Source organism: Pelecanus crispus, chromosome 1 (assembly GCF_030463565.1).
Source record: "Pelecanus crispus isolate bPelCri1 chromosome 1, bPelCri1.pri, whole genome shotgun sequence".
NCBI classification, from domain to species: Eukaryota; Metazoa; Chordata; class Aves; order Pelecaniformes; family Pelecanidae; genus Pelecanus; species Pelecanus crispus.
This window is the reverse complement of record NC_134643.1, coordinates 67,139,376-67,156,763: the sequence shown is the minus strand read 5'-3', so window position 1 is coordinate 67,156,763 and position 17,388 is coordinate 67,139,376. Positions and strand designations below refer to the sequence as shown.

Sequence of the window (17,388 nt, the reverse complement as noted above, 5' to 3'; positions counted from 1 at the left end):
TAGTGTCCTGGTTTCAGCTGGGATAGAGTTAATTTTCTTCCTAGTAGCAGACACAATGCTGTGTTTTGGATTTAGTAGGAGAAGAATGTTGATAACACACTGATGGTTTAGTTGTTGCTGAGTACTGCTTATGCTAGTCAAGGACTTTTCAGCTTCCCATGCTCTGCCAGGTGCACAAGAAACTGGGAGGGGGCACAGCCAGAGTAGTTGATCCAAACTGACCAAAGGGCTATTCCATACCATATGACGTCATGCTCAGTATATAAACTGGGGCGGGGTTTGGCCAGGGAGCAGCAATCACTGCTCGGGAACTGTCTGGGTATCAGTCAGCGGGTGGTGAGCAATTGCATTGTGCATCACTTGCTTTGTATATTATTATTATTTTATTGTTACTATTATCATTACTATCTTACTTTCTTCCAATTATTAAACTGTTCTTATCTCAACCCAGGAGTGTTTCTCACTCTTACTCCTCCAATTCTCTCCCCCATCCCATTGGGGCAGGGGGAGGGAGCGAGCGGCTGCGTGGTGCTTAGTTGCTGGCTGGGGCTAAACCACGACACATAGAAATACATAAAATGCAAATGGCGAATCTTCCTTCTGCCTCTGTATCCTTTCTTCAACCAAAAACTGTTTAAGTGGCAGAAACTTTCCCTACATAAAGAGGATAAACCATGGGATGGAAAAGAAAAGTTTTCACGTTATACTTCAAGTTTCATCTGCTGTTTAAATCAAAGTCTGAGAGCCATTAAGCTACCTTCTTCTTGGTACCTACTAACCAGATCCGAGATAAATGACTCCAAAAACAGAATCTCCACTGCTTTTCACACACAAGTGAAGAAAATGTCTGATGACTGATATCATTGTTCAACTTTTATAGCTTCACAGATGATACCCATTTATACTATTATTTTTAAAATGCCCATGTTCATCTAGTTAGCATTTCAAGCCCTGCCATTCAGATACGAAACAAAAATCAGAGGTCAAACCCTTTACATTGTAATTGGCAGCAAAACTGCAAGATTATAGTTAAAAGCTGTATTGTTTCCAATCAACTAAGGAGGAAACAAGACTAGGACAAGAAACAAAACAAATCTGAAGTTGGAAATCAAAAGTTTCAGGAAGACAGACAAGAAAGACACTTATGAAGATGCAAACTGTAATACATATGACTGCCTCCCACATTACAGGGAGAGGAAATTTCTACTACTGCAAAGTTTATATAAGTAAAATTCCTGAACATTAAATCATACTTAGAACAGGAAAGCAGCAGGGAGCAGAAGCCACATAACTGATAAGGAAGACAGCAAAAAGAAAACATGCAGCACAGAAATTATACTTTTCTGAGAACTGTAACTATCAAAGCATGATTTGCCCTCACATATTTCATTAATTTAGGAACCAAGAATATGAAATTCCAACTGAGACGTCTCCTAGAGTCAGTGGATTTACAGTTCTTTTGCCCCTCCTCAATGTACATTTCCTGTTGTGCAGCAAAACATAACCTCATTCTTGTATTCTTTTCTTCCCTGAAGGTACCCTCCCTCTACTTCACTTAGTTTCACAAAACTCACCAGTATCTACCTATGCCCCTGTAAATCTTACCAAAAATTAGCCAAAAAATTAACAAACCATTACGAAGGAAGAGGGTCAGTCAAAACTCTTGCTCCTTGTTTCTACAGGAAACTAGGCTAAGAGTTTACTAGCCCACAATCTGTCAAGAAAACATAATGGACTGAAAAGAAAACATTAGACTTCTTGTGTTACTGGCAAGTAGGATGCTTAACAGCTGACAACAGAAAGCATATTTGCAAGTGGGGGAAAAGAATGAACAAGAATAGGTCACAAATAAGCAGAAAATTCCCACTTTATTCACCTTCTACATTAGAAGCAGTTCTAAAATGTAAAACTGTTCAAGGATTGTAGGCTTCTTTTACTGTAATCATCTAAACACAGACACTATCTCTCTTTTAAGGATTTCTACCTCATTAGTGCAGTTAGATGATGCCCTTCAGCCTCTTTACTATAACGACACGCAGACAGGCTCAAGCATCATTTCAGCAGACAACAGAACTAAGTATTTGACTTCGCCTGAAGTGGATGAAGAGTGATCACATAAATCCATTTGCTACATGAGTTGCAGTGCCACTGAGGAAGAGTGGGAATATAAAAAAAGCTTTGTAATTAGTACTGAAGTCATCTTGTAGATATAAACTGACTCAAGATGGTTACTGCCAAAGTTTTTGCCTCAGCAATAGATACACGAGGATCCATTAACCACTAGTGTGCAGTGAGTCCTCTAGATATATACATAGAAAAAAAAGCTGTAGCAAGAATCCAAATCTGCTGCTGAAACACTCTGGAAGCCCCCAAAGCTGAGAAGAAATAAGACACATCAATGTAGTATTCAACTTTATTACACAGACATAGGTACACAACAACCCTTAACAAACAGGTGAAGTGGGACAGTTATATTATCCCCAGTTATTACCTCTAGCATTTTACAGACAGAACAGAGCATGTGAGTGCACAGCCACTTTGATGCAAAGTCCAGTAGATTAGCTGAAACTGTCAGAGAAGACTGTTCAAGCTAAGCTTTTGGACTTTGTACTAAAGCAGCTGGAAGTACTTGCACACATTTCTTTTTGCCAAGAGCACTACAAGTTTGGATAACTTTCAACGAAAGTTGACAACTGGAGTAGGAAGAACTTAAGTCATCACAGCAAGATATGTCAGCATATGTCAAGCTCCCAAAGACAATCATTAACTTGTTCAGAGAGCTAAGTAATTACAGCTAAATTACATGTAAACCTCTGCTCTGATATAACAGCTTCTAGACAATGTTCCTGAACACTAAGAATTCACAGAGGCAGAATCTTGCCCTTATGTAGATGCACTTTTCCCACAAACCTCATTGACAAGTGAAGGCAAATGAGGACAGAATCCAGCCTCCAAATACGACAATGTACCTGAAGACTTTTCACCCATTACACAGGTGTCTACTGCTCCTGTAGCACCCACCTTAACTAGATATCAAAACACTTGACAGAAGATTAATGAATTAAGCCCCAACACACCCGGTAGCTTACCATCCCCCTATTAAGAACGAGCCCTGAGGCACAGAGAGGAAGGATAACCAAACCGAGGCCACACATATGCATACACACGTAAGATCAGCGAGGCAGGACTAGGACACTGGCTGCCAATCCAGAAAGTTTCACGCACTGCTATGTAATAACTTCAGCTGCATGCACAGGGTCGCCTGGGGGGCAGGAGGGGAGCAGGGCGGCGGGTGAGGACAGGAGGACGCACAGGAACCGAGAGGGCCGCCAGGAGGGGGAGGTGAAGCGGGCCCTACCGCCTGGACGCTCCCCACCGCGGGAAGTTCCCAAAGAATCTGTCCCCGGGCAGGTCGCGGTTCCCGCCGCCCCCCCAGCCCCAGCCGGCCGACCCCCGCGCGGAGGGCCCTGAAGGCTCCGAGCACATCCCTCCCCCTCAGCCCACAGCGCCGCCTCGCCCACCCCAGGCCCTCGCCGCCGCCTCCTCCTACCTTGGCCACGTAGTCCTTCACCTCATCCAAGTCCCCATTTTTGAGGGCCCACATGAATTCCTTGTCAGACATCGCGGCCGCCTAGCAGAGACGCGGGCGGGCGAGGCGGCGAGGGGCCGGCAGCACCTCCACGGAGCGAGGGCGGCGGCGCGGAGGCCAGGAGCCCCTCCCCCGGCTAGCGGCCGCTCGCTGCCGGCCGGCGGGCGGTTGGGCGGGGCGGGGCGGCGGCAGTTAGGGCGGTTGGGGCTCGGCGCCGCGGAGCGAGGCCGGGCACGCGGACAGGGGAAGCACGGGAGAAGCCGCCTGACTGAAGGGAAAAGCGGTTTACTTGCGCACAGCGCTTCCGCTTCCGGTTTCCATTCCGCTCCCCTCCCCCGCCCCCCGCGGTCCCCTTCCCACCCCACCGAGACACCCACGCGGGGGGGGGGGGGGCGGGGGGAAAGGCCGCGGGGCGCATGCGCAGCCGCAGACTGGAGCCGAATCCACGTTGCGCATGCGCCCACCGTAAGCGTCCCTCTGTTCCCGGAGATACCGGGGGGAGGGGGAAGCGGCGCGGCGCATGCGCTCTCAGTTCCCGCGGCCTCGCCCCGCCGGCGGCCCCGCCCGCGGTTGCCCAGGGGTTGCCATGGTGCCGCGGCCTGCGCTGGGCCTGCGCCAGGCATTTCGTCAGCTCGCCGGCGGGGCCGCTGAGCCTGCCGCGGGCCGGGAGCCGACCGTACGCTTACCTCACGCTGTGCCCGGGACCCTGCGGAAGATGTGCGTGGGGCGTTGCGTCTCTGCCCGGGACGCTGCGGCAGAGCCGGGGGCGCAGCAGGCCGCTGGCTCCTGCCTCCAAATCGGCTGAGGAGCTGCGTGTTTAAGTATCTCTTCCCACTGAGGAACTGAGTGTCTCGATAGCTGTTCTACAAAACCCGAGGCGCTGAACGTGCTGTGAATAATTATCATAATGCTTCCAAAACATGAGCGGGGAGACATAAAAGGAAGTATGTGATAATTAATTAATATGTTGGCACTTGGTGGTTGCGTCTGTTTTTTGCAACCGCATGTTTTGCGTATGCAACATGCAGCCTGTTGTGTGAATCATGCTTGACTGCTAACAGGCAGCCGCTCTTCCTAACCCCCTCTGGCAAGCATCATCCTGAACACCTCTGGAGCTAGAGCTGCTCTGCTGTGACTGTACCCAGTCTGGCAACATGATGAGAATGTGCAGATACTGTTGAAAGGCAGCAATGCTCTTATTAATGAGAAGGAGGGGGAACTCCACCATACGGCCAAAGAAAATTTGTAAGGGGGGGAGGTGGTGGTGCCATACAGCTCGTGATTTTTCTGTGTTTTCTTTGTATTTCTGGACCACAGAAATGTTAAATATGTAGGGCTTTGCAAATTCTTGCCAGGGATTAAATGGTATTCAGTTGAAATAGCTAGAATGTTACTTGCAAGGAAATAAAAATCTATGCCCTTTCAAGTTGGATTAGTTACTGATTTCACTTACAAACTGAGAAGTTTTGGAACACATGGTTTTATCCTTGTTCCTTTTACTAATGTCATTAAAGAAAACAAAAAACTGTGAAAGACAAATTGTCAAGTGCCCTTGTATTGTTTTGTAAATGCTCCCAGTACATGCGTAAAACCAAGATTTTCAGTGCTTAATTTTGCAGTCTGCAGAAATGGTAAGCAAATTTGGATTTTTTTAATTGGCTAAATTAATTTTCTTCCTTTTTTAGGAAGACTAAATAATCCTGAGTTAATAAGTCTGGTGAAAATATATTTAAAATTCTGAATACTTACTTAGATATTTCAATATACGTCAAGGAGCCAAGTTGTGACCACATCTTTCAAAACATTGCTGGACACTTCTGTTGCCATATTTGTACTCACTAGCCTGTGAATCTGATCTTTCAATTTTACCAACAATTTGCCTATGTTATCCTTACTCCTATCTCATCACTGAAGCAGAAAAATTTTCAGACCTGGGTTTTATTATAATCCTTAAACTAGGAGCTGCTTTCACACATCTCTCTACTTACCCTGTCTGTCTTGTAAGCAGTAGTGGAATCACTTTCTGTTTGTGGGAAGGATCTCCTCTTCGTATTGTCTTTAACCATGCTAGCCAAAGCTCTAGGCCAGGTGTAAGTTCACTGGTTGGAGAATTAGTTCATTGCTGAGAGAGTCGTAACTGTTAGCCATAGAGTTTACGCTGGCTTCTTGGATATAAGCATTTACTTGATGACATTCCCTACTTCAAAATACTATTTTAGTCTCATCAGCAGAAGTTTCAACACAACATGCAAGTCACGCTCCAGAAGAGTTATAAAGTGCCATTTGTATTTTGATAGAGATATAAGCCAAATGTATTACAAGCAAGAACGAACATTACCCCTGTCAGCATAGTGTATCTTTGTATGTTCTCTATGAATCTGTGCTTCATTTTCTGATTAAAAACTGGTTATGTCTATACTGCATCCTCCAGAAAATTTGAGAAGTACGAGATGCGTTGAATGGCTGGACGATACAGGAGGTGATAATAAGTTAAGGTGTAGGAAGACTGCCAGATGAATGAACTGTGCCTTCTCTAGCCCAGTTACTCCCATTGAGACGAAATTCATCTATCTGCTTACTGGTTAAGGCCTATTTTGAAGGCTTACATAACTGCTAAACTGTCCCCTACGCTCATCCTGCTCTGCTGAACAGAGCTTCACTTCTGTAAGTGAATCTCGGGGAATATAAACATCATTATTTTTTGCATATATCTTCATATATTTGCCCATATACTTTTGCATATAAATGTAGTTTTGCATTTACCTGTTTCAACAAATCGTAATTCATTCTTGTATTCAGTTATACATTACTATTATATAATTCATATGCTTGTATAAATCATAAATGCAATACACAGTCTAGAATACAAGACAATCCAATGAAGTTAGCTATCCAATTTAAAAAAGAAAAGAAGAACATAAAAATCCAGGAAAAAGACTTGAATACATACTGATATCCTTGCAGGTTTTATTTAAAAATGCCTGTTTGATCTCATACTTACTATATTCCCTTTGTGTAGTACACAATACACGACAGCCATTAGTTCAGCAACAATAGCCAAGCAATAATATAAGATATCATCATATAGGATGCATTCTACTGAGGAGAAAATAATAAAGTTAACAGCAGACTAGATAAAGTTATGTAACTGACACAAGAGATCTAGGAATGACAGGTGAAAATTGAACAATCGATTTGCTTTCTGTTTATTAGTTGGTCATACTTATACTATTTGTTGCAGTTTGTTTGCTGTGGAGATTACCAGAGAAGAAGTGCTAGTATCTTCCCCTTGCTTTTTGAATCCAGCAACGGTTTTATTTCATCTTAGCCAAAAAAGTTTTGGGTTTTGGTCCATGCATCTCAAACCTTATTATACAGGATATGAAAGACAAGTATCTCCTGTGTCCCTGAGTTCTTTCTTTAGCTGTGTGAATCTTTGGTAAAATAGTTTAGTATTTGCTGACATTACTTCAAATAAATTTCTTTCTAACCTTCAGAAAATCTGTGTAAATATTTGAAAAGTAAATACATATATAGGGCCTGGTTTTGCTTTGGCCGTCTGTGATATGAAGTGTCTGAAGGAAGAGGGAGTGGAAAGGAAAAGGAAACTAGAGTTATTTTTTCTCTCCCATGGTCAAGCAGGATTGCAGCCAAGAAAACCCAACAACTGTTGACTGTATTTGTTGTGGTACTTGAAATAGCAGGGGAATCAGACAAAGTCAGACATATAGCTCCAGTTCTTTGGTACTTGTTCATGAATCCCAATGAGGCTGGACCTTGGAAAGTAATGCAGTAACTTGGGTGCCAGCCTTTGGTAGTGAGGAAGGGGGGCATGCTGTGGAAATGCATCTTCCTATAGAGCGGAACTGCTTTTTCCTGGGATACTATTTAGTAAACATGATCGAGCAGTCAGTTTAGCAATTGCTAAGCAAGGGGCTGGCTCTGAAAACTGAAGCAAGGAGTGTATCAGTGTTGACAAATACTCTCAGCGAGATCAGAAGGTGAATAATGGTTTGGAGGTTTGACGCATAAATAACCAGGCTGGGCTTATTTATTAACACACAGTACAAATCTCCTTTTGGCTGTAGGCCGCCTCTCTTTCAGTATCCTTTGTAGATGCCAGTAGGTTTTTATAGTTTTCTTTGTTTATTTCACATTTAAGTGCTGTACCTTCTCTTCTTTTATTTACAAGAATATGGGTATAATTCATTGTTACTGCCTTCATGAGTAACACAAACTAAAATCTTTGTGCCTTCAACCAAGAGAAGATAGCTTTTTTCTATAACCATATTTCTTTTTTCAGGAGCAGTTCATAGGAAATGGAAGTTCAAGATATTAACTCTTGATAATCTCAGTTATTTTTCTAAATGAAAATCAGAAAATTATTAGAAACACAGAATAATTTAGGTTGGAAGGAACCTCTGGAGGTCATCTGATCTAATCCCTGCTCAAAGCAGGGCTAACTTAGAAGAGGTTGCTCAGGGCCTTTTCCAGTCAAGTTCTGAATATCTCAAAGAGTGACAAAACCACAACAGTTCCTGGCAACTTGTTCTGATGTTTGACTGCTTTCACGGAAAAAAAACCAACCAGACAAAAAATCTTTATATCTAATCAAAATCTCCCTGTTGTAACTTTATATGTGTTACCTCTTATCCTATACCTACCTCTCCAAGAAGAGTTTGGCTCTGTCCACTATGTTCTCATGAGGTAGTTGAAGACAGCAGTAAGATCCCCCTCCCCCCACCTTAATCTTGTCATCTCAGGGATGAACAAGCCAATTTCTGTCAGCTGTTTGTCATATGCCTTGTGCTTTATAGTCAGCTTATCATCTTGGTCATGTTCCGATGGACTCACTCCAGTATGTTGTTGTCTTTTTTACGCTGGGGAGCCCAAAACTGGAAGCGCTACTTCATCTGCAGCCTCACAAGTGATGACTAGAAAGGATCAATCACTCATTACTGATTATTCCTTTGAAGGCTGAAATTGCCTTCAAGCAAACCGTTGCAATGAAGGGTTAAAATGCCGGAGAGTTCATGCTGGCATGAGTGACAACACAGTCTCTGTTCCAAAGCAAGGGACTGTTCAGCGTAGCTCAGCATCACAATCAGGAGAACTTAGCCCAAAGCTTTGCTGATGGTGCAAGAGTCTGAATAGGTTGCAGTTTGCTTTTTCACAACAGTACGGGCTTTGCAGTGCTGACAAAGGTGAAATCTTTTGCTGGTAAGCAAATGAGAGTTGGGTGCATTAGGGACTGATACTAAGAAAGAGGAAACATAAACAACATCATTTTTTTCATGGTACTTGTTAAAACAATAAACAACTGACTACTGAAAGTGATACCAATGTGATTTTCCAGTTAAATGAAAATGAATTATTATTGAACTTGCTCAGTTGCATGGAGATAATGCTAAATTCTAATACTGTAGGTGAGATTCTAGGATTTTAGAAAAAGTTAGAAAAGTGAAATTGCTTGGCTGTATAGAGAAGAATTGCAGATAGCAAAATTCTGCCTTCGTTATAAAGGACAGCCATTGAGAGAAAAAATGACACCTTCTCATGCAATTTTGTCTTAATTCAGAGAAGGCATCTGTGTGAAAGTTAGAGTTTGGAAAATGAGTGTAAGTTGGTGTAACTTACATGTTGGGTGAATGAACAACTGTAGAGGTTGGGTAATACCAGAAGTAGAACAAACAAACAAAACTGTTTAAAAGTTTCAAGATAAGCCAGAATAAAGCATTTTACACTTAAACCTTTATCTGGTGCCGTTTCCATTTCCATCCAGATCAGTGCCTTGAGATAGCAGACAGCTGTTTGCAATCTTCCAGTTTTTTTTATTTGGAGAATAGTCATAGGTCTGCTTTTAGTAGGAAACAGCTCTGTCTGAAAAACCTACAAAGATGCTGCTGAACCCTTTCAATTTCTATACAGCAGAGAAAGCTGCCTCTGGAGCTTTTGCTTGTTAGATCTGCAATTTTCCACTCACGGACTGTCTACTTCAGCATGTGTTAGGGTTTCCTTACCCTTATTAAGCTAAGAATTTTCTGGGACCCCCTTTTTTCATGGTGGCAAGATTTTGCAACCAGGAGAGACGTTGACTGCTGGCTTCCAAATCCTGTTCATTCTGGAGCAGTCTCATAATTTTTTTAGTGCTTTAAGCACTGTCTGAAACCCTCCACCTTCAACCCAAATCACAAAATGAACAACCTTAGTTCAGCATCCCAAGTTACAAAATGAAACTTAAACATGAGCATTTATATCGCCCACATAAAAAAGCTGAAATACGCTGTATTTCTGCCCTTTGAATGTTTTATGGAACAGTATTTATTGATCTAGCTGTGAGCAGTAGAAGCAAATGCAACTGCCTGAGTACTGTACACAGATTTTACAGTGTATATAATCTGTGTGTTTACTCTAACCTATAATTGTTCTAGGAAGTACATAGCTTGCAGTTACAAAGCATGGAATAAATCATCTTTAATCAAAACCACAGTTTTCAAGTTTAGAATGTCCAGATTAATCATACAGATTATGTACAGGGAATTTATTGATTGAACATTCAAAACCACTGAAAAAACATGTATGTTAATGTTCCATTCAGTACCATAATAAAATCTGAACCTTTGGTTCCACCCTGAGACGTACCATTTCAGACCAGTATGGTCCTGGCTTTATGCAGATTGTTTGCTGGTGCACTGGTTGTCCTGTGAGCATCAGAGGATAAACCAAAGACCTTTAATATAATATGGCAAAACTCATCCAGTTATTTAAACACTCTAATATTTTGAGGAATATTTTGTATATTGTAATGTGTTTAATAAACCTAGTCTCTGCTTATAAATCAAAGGACAAGGACAATAACTTACTTTTTTTTTGGGGGGGGGTTGAAATTTTCACTAGTGATGTCTAACAAACAGCAAGCAATAACAGTAACAGTCATGGTGCCACAGGGAGACACTGTTGTCCAAACTGTCATTCCTATGCCTTCATTTTCCCAACCATAATACGATACTTTTCTACAATTGTGAAGAGCGTTGAGAATCTCAGATAAGCGATACTATATCAGTGAAAAAATATTAGAAATATACGGTTGATGGGGTTGTTCCTGACAACCATATGTGAAGATGCAGGATATGTAAATGTGAGGAATCAGAATCAATTATGGTTGTTACTACTCATCTTTGGAGCAGAATTAAAAAAAAAAAAATTGGGATACTTTGTTGAAAGGCAAATTTCTTCACAAAAATGGAAAACATCCTGCTTTTGCAGACTGTGTCAAAAAATAAATAAGTTTGGAAATGGATATAAGAAAGGCATTAGCTGCACTGCAGATACTTGTTCCTGGTACAGCACTGAAAAAGTTTGGGTTTCTACATTAATAAAAATATTATTCTTTCACAATAATTATCCATATTCTTGCATTGTTTATATTGCAGTCATGTCTCCAGTTGTATCTTTCTTGTCAAAATACAGACAGGATATATCAACTAAAAATGTGTTTTTCAGATACCAATGTGACTTGGTGTTCAGTTTTAATCAGCAACCTTTTCCTTAGTTTAAAGCAACAACTTTTTTTTTAGCCTTGTCCTTTTTATTCTTGATTTAATTCTTTCTTGCTGTATTTTTTTCTTTCTCTTGTCCATTTGCTATTTAATACATGGGCTATCCCTTCATATTAACAGAGGCAGAACTGTGGTAATGCTCTTACCATAATCTATTTATATAACAGTTTGGGCTAGGTTCTTTTGCAAAAGGGAATAGCTTCCTTGAGTGGGTGTATATATCTTCTTCTTGTACCGATTGTATGGATTATGAAACATTTTGCTTTCCGTTTGGTGAGGATCTCCAGTACAGTACAGTCTGGAGCAGTGTTGTGTTGCAATGCTGCCCCTTCCATCCTCCCAAGGTATGTTTTTGCTGTGTTCTCCACGATCTTAGCAGGGGGTGGGAGGAATAAATGACATCCTAAAAACAGCCTAAAATGATATCTTTCACTTTAATAGTGCAGTTACTGAAGGCCCTTGCAAACCTGTAACATGCATTATTCCAACATAGTGTGTGGGAAAACTGCGGGACCCTTACAGTAGTCTCAACAGGACAGCTCAGTGCATTCTGTCAGATTGCTTATGTCCTGTATACATCACACTTCAGAATCATAGCTGCTAATGTTTGTGATGATAGGTACAGTGACATAGTATACAGCCATCAGTACTGCTAACAGACTGTAACTCTTCCATTACCCATATCAGCTGAGGTGCTTCTGCACCATGCTACCCAGTGCCTCCCAAAGTGTCTGCATTACACTTGATAATGGAAAAGACTCTGTATCATAGCCCCTCCTGATTCTGCCACATACAGTTTATTTGTACTTTTAATTAACCCTGCAAGTGATAATGAACACCTTTGATTAGTTTCTTAGCAGATTCATGAGATTATAAAGTCTCAAATAACACAGAAAAGGAGAGGGAGAGTCCTATGCCCAGAGTATTTCTGCAGCTATAATTATTTATAAAGCTTTGTGCTCATTCACCATGAGTTTGCATAGCCACTTGTTATCCATGCTTCGCTCCATTCAGTCAATATGCTGAGGAGCTCTGTCACTATTCTTGTGAAGATACATCCTCTGTTTCTGCCAAAGGGGACAGAATATAGAAGCAGCATGTCAATACAGCCTATCTGGATAAATCAAGATAAAATACATACTGACCACATACTGTGTATGCGTCATTCCATATCTGTCCTCTATTTCTGATATGGTCTTTATTAACTTGCAGAATCACTAATAGCATTGTATTGAGTACTGGGAGCGCTTTCTCACAATTCCCATTTGAAATGCAATTGTAGATTACATTGTGTACATGCTAATAATAAAGCTTGTACTGTCCTGTGCACAGAGTTGTGATATTTATTTCCCTCTCCATCCACCAGGTGTTACTCTCCAGTTTCTAACTGCTATGCAACGTGAAATTCAGGGCTTTGCAGTGGAGGTTGAAATAAAAAGAAGAGAGAAACGGTGAATTTTCCTGTGTCTTTGTATTTCCTTGTTCCTCTCCATGGAAACTGATGAGCGCTTGGCCCTCTCTGGTTTTTTTTTTTTTTTTTTTGAGGAATCTAAGAAAACTGAAGGATACATGGGTATTTGTCTATGCATATGGTATAGACATATTAAAACAGCAATTTCATGTATATATAATATATAGGGACACAGGAACCAGAGCAGAATTTTGTACCACCTTTCAGTTTACTTCTGTAGTCCCTATTCATAATGATCAGAGGTAGATCATTCCTACTGTAAATAAGCAAGTCAGTATGAGCCACAGTTGCAGAAACAAGTTTGCACAATTACAGGTAGCAATTAGACATTAATTTTTGTTTATCTGTTCAGATACAAATCCAGAACAAAAGGGTTCCCAGTTCCCGGTTTTCCCCATTTTGTGTGAGGCCAATTCTGACATTGAAGCAGCTGCACAGAAGATACAAGACTTATTTTTTAATATCTGTTAAAGGTGATGTCAGCTGTTGTAGGAGGAAAAGGTTTATCAGAAATCAACAAGTACTAAAAGATTCACAGATTCTCTTTTAACTAGTAACACATATTACATGTCTGCCCTTTTTTATTTCCTTTCATATTGTGGCAAGTAGGTCTAAATTTACTGTACCTCTTTTTGCCTAATACCACTAAGGACTTACGTACTTAACTATCTCACAGGCCAGTAGATGGCAAGTACCTATACAGATTTTGGCTAACCTGAATAAAATTATATTCCTGGTGGATGTGCTGTTTTTGACAGAGCTATCAGAGACAGTTATCTCTAAGTATAGATTTACAGATCTATACTGAATTAGGAATGTAGGAGATACAGTTAGATGTGAAGCTTAGTAAATGTTACCAAATTTTTGATCATTTCTTCCATTCACTCTGGGTATGGTATCTGATAAAACATAGCTATTTGCAAGTGAGTAAGCTAACCAAAGTCACTGTAGCCTTTCTTTTTTTGATAACAGAGCCCGCCTTAATGTCAGTGTTTGTGGAACTATTTTAACTGCTTCCAAGAAAATGAGCTTCCAAGAAATATAGAAGTCCCATCAGAGCACTGAGCTGCAAATCACGCAGGATGATGAGTGTACCAAGTAGTGAAGTGGTATATGGGAAAAAAACCCCATAATTGTTTGAGGAAGTTCTCTAAAACATACTCTGTGAAGTACAAATTGCTACCTAACCTCTGAGCTTACAGTCCTATATAGGCTGCAAGGGAATCTGAGCATGTATATTGGAGGGGAGAGGCATTTTGATCAGAAGTCGAACTTCTGTGGACAGGAAAAGCCTGTGAGGCAAAGGAGGCCCTGGCAGCTGCAGATTGGCTCTCCCACTGAGCGTTGCTGCTGGTTTTGTGACAAGAAGTGGTCATCTGTGCACCCACTGAGCTTAACTCATCTATTTCCAATGAAGGAATAGAAGTCCCTGAGGAGCTCACCAAAACAGTGAAAACTGAGTGGGTGATTCAGGGAAGTAGCTGCAGAACTATTTTGAATATTTCATTATGATATTCTGTATACACTCCAAGGCTGGGACTGCATTTCTCATTCAGCCAAGAAAAACAGAGTATTACAGTGGTTTTCTACTTCATATTCTCCTCCCCACACACACCTTTGTGTAATGAAAGCAACATGGAAAAACTGCTTCAGGTGGCAACCGAAGATCCAGTAAGCAAGTAAACTTTGGGTAGATTTGACCACTTGCTGGGTGAGATGTTTAATGTGATGAGCTTCTATTTATATAGATTGTCCATATTTAACTGCACACCTGTTTTCTATGTAATAAAACTATTTCCTCATCATTACCTTCATACCAGTGCATGTGATCTGCCTTGAATATATCAGTTTTCAAGAGCACAGTTTTGCTTTCTGACATGAAATGTAGGGAATATTTAAATCTTCTTTCCTTCTTTTAAGTCACTCATTTCTCTTGCTAGCGGCACTCAGAAAAATCTCCCGTCTCTTTGTGCCCATGAATTATATCCTGCCTGACCTCTAGTGGTTATCTTCGTGAACAGAGTCTCCTCCTGACTGAGTTCACTTCTTACGTTTGGCAGTCAGGAAAGGGGTGAGCACAGATTTAAGACTACCTCAGGTTTAAGAGGGTGCAACACAAAGAGAAACTAAATGGGATTTCAGGACCAGACCTCAATTAGGGTTGTTGCATGAAGGATGGCATGATTAGTTGCAGGTGGTTAAAGACTTTAAGCTCACTGCATGAGTTTAGGCGTATCTTCTATACATTTGTGAGTTGAAATAATACCTAGCCATCTTTATAAAGTGCTTTGAGATCTATGGGTAAGTTTTTCATTAATTTAGGTAGACTTGATCTACCAGTGGTAAAGAGGTAGGGCACAAAAGAGATGGTATCCTGGCCTGATGTTATAAAGCAGCAACAACATCTTCTGGATCTATGTAAGGGTGTGTGTACTCTCGGTGCATTGTTCTGTACATATTCATCATATACCAGTGCCTCTATACTCAAAGGTTATCTCTGCTTCTTGTAAAATCAAATGAAGACATCACCATAGTTATATATCTTGCCTCTTTGCAGGTAATTATGAAGCATGCCTATATGCATGCATGTACATGTAGATTATGCAAATATGTATGTGTGTGTACATATTTTTGTATGCTGCAATCCTGTTTCAGTGGGTGCAAAATCAGTCTGATGTCCCAAAACCTGTTCTTTCTTTGCACATTAGTCATGTTCCTATTCTATATATTTAAATATTTCATAACTGTCTGCTGGCTTAAGAATTGCTATAACCAGCTATGGATGAAGCATAAATAATTCATAATCACCAGAACAGACATGGAAATAACCAACAGGTACCTGAGAAATGAATAGGCATGTGTTCACACTGCTGTTCCAGTGACTTGTATCTCAGCAGATCAGCCCCAGCAAATTCCCAGATGCTGCTGCAGTTTTCCATCCAGAATCTTTTTGGCTACATTTACTATGCTAATAGAAAAACAATCTTGCTGTTAAATGTGCGTCTAATTCTGAAAAATGATCCACTGTATATAGCTTTTCTCCTAGAAGAATGAATGTGGCTTTGGAATGTTTAATGTCAGTGCATATGCCAATTTCTCTTGGTAATGATTTTAACGTAAGCAGTTCTGCTTCAAAATGTTGACATTACAGATTTTTTAGCCTGATATTAATGTTTCCTGTCTGTATTACAGATACTAAAATTGGTAGGAGAAGCCTTCCTGTATTTGAGAAGGGGTTTCTGGTTAAAAGACCCACCAGACTGGGTAATGATATAAAATCTCAGTGCACCACTGTCTGAACAACTGAGAGGGAAATAAGGTTTTCTCTGCAAGTGGCAAGAGCAAATAGGAGAAACTGTGGGAATGTACTCTGAGTAACAGTAAACAGTTGGGTTTTATTCTTTGCTTTTCTCTGGAGCCTGTCACTGCTGTACCTAGCTACTGCTTTAATAGATTAAATTTTAAATTAAATTTGCTGTTATTGCACCTTGTGTGGTCGATGAACCAGCTATGGTATATGAAGCATTAACTTAGTAAACTGCAGTTTTGGAGCAGAACTGAAAGTCCTGTGTAATATTCCACAATACCCTCAGCAAGTAACTGTTCCATTTGCTTACGGTTAGGGGAATTTTACTCTGTGATCATCTGGCATAAAAATAAGAACACTAACTAGTATTTCAAGTCAGTATTATAGAATATCAAGAGAATAGAATCTGAATTAAAACTCTATTTAATAAACAGTATTAGTGGATTAATCATGAGATTGGAGGTAAGAAAATTCTGTAATCCATTGGTGGGTTTGATATTATCTACTTTTATAGCCTCAAGCTAGTAATTTTAAACATATTCTGTCAAGAGTTTCTGAATCAGAAAATTATGTAATTTAAGTATATAATATCTGTGCAGATTTGACCACGATAAGTAGGCTTTGCCTGCTGAAGATCGTTACTAATGAAAGTGGATTAAGATGGCGAGGTCAAGCACTTCTAAATTAGGATGTACCAAACTGATTATTGTCCACTTTACTATTATTAACCAGTGGCTAAAATTTAAAAAAATTAAGAGGAATTGGGATGATGGACAGGCAGCCTTAATTAAAATCACCATTCACAGTTCCTCTGAGAAAAAGAATTTGATACAGGAAAAGGATAAAGTCAGTTTTAGCCTTGCTAGCAGAGATGGGGATCCAAACAGTTGGGTTTGATGGTACTGTAGATTGTACTGGATTTAATCTGCACTGATGTTTAGAAATGATTACTTCTTTTACTAATGAACTTCAGATAAAACATGTTACTCCCTGCCCATGATTCACTATGTACCTAAAAAGATACAGGACACTTTATTTGGGAGTCATATATTTTTCACTGCTATCCTTAATGAAGCGATTCCAATTGAAGGAAACAGAAAGAGTTAATTTATAGATGCCAGCGCAGTACCCGTAATGGAATGCGGATGGAAGGTTTGTGCTGGTAATCTGCCAGTAAACTGCCTGAACCTTCTTCAGATAGATAGTCGGTATTGCCTCCCTGTCAGGATGGATGGAGGCAGTGGTTAGCTTATAAACCTATGCTTGATGCCATCTTCGAGTTTGAATTTTGGAGAAGCCATTTTGGGGGAGTGGCATAGTGGTCTTGTACCTTTTTTAATGAGATGATATTAGACTGAGTTCAGCTGGGAGCTGTTTGGCACCGGTGTGGGGTGGGGTGGGGAGGTGAGGGGAGAGAGGGCTCATGCATGGTCCTGTCTGCACCTCAGTAAGAAAAACCCCA

At 40.7% G+C, this 17,388-nt stretch overlaps 1 protein-coding gene across 1 annotated transcript in view; it reads right to left on the bottom strand.

Moving 5' to 3' along the window:
* MTPN (myotrophin) overlaps positions 1-3,681 on the bottom strand; it is a 38,923-nt gene extending 35,242 nt beyond the window's left edge. The window contains exon 1 of the mRNA XM_075713829.1: positions 3,551-3,681. Coding sequence (XP_075569944.1) covers positions 3,551-3,622 — 72 coding nt within the window. The 5' untranslated portion in view covers positions 3,623-3,681. The remainder of the gene's footprint in view (positions 1-3,550) is intronic.
* Positions 3,682-17,388: the final 13,707 nt, after the last annotated feature.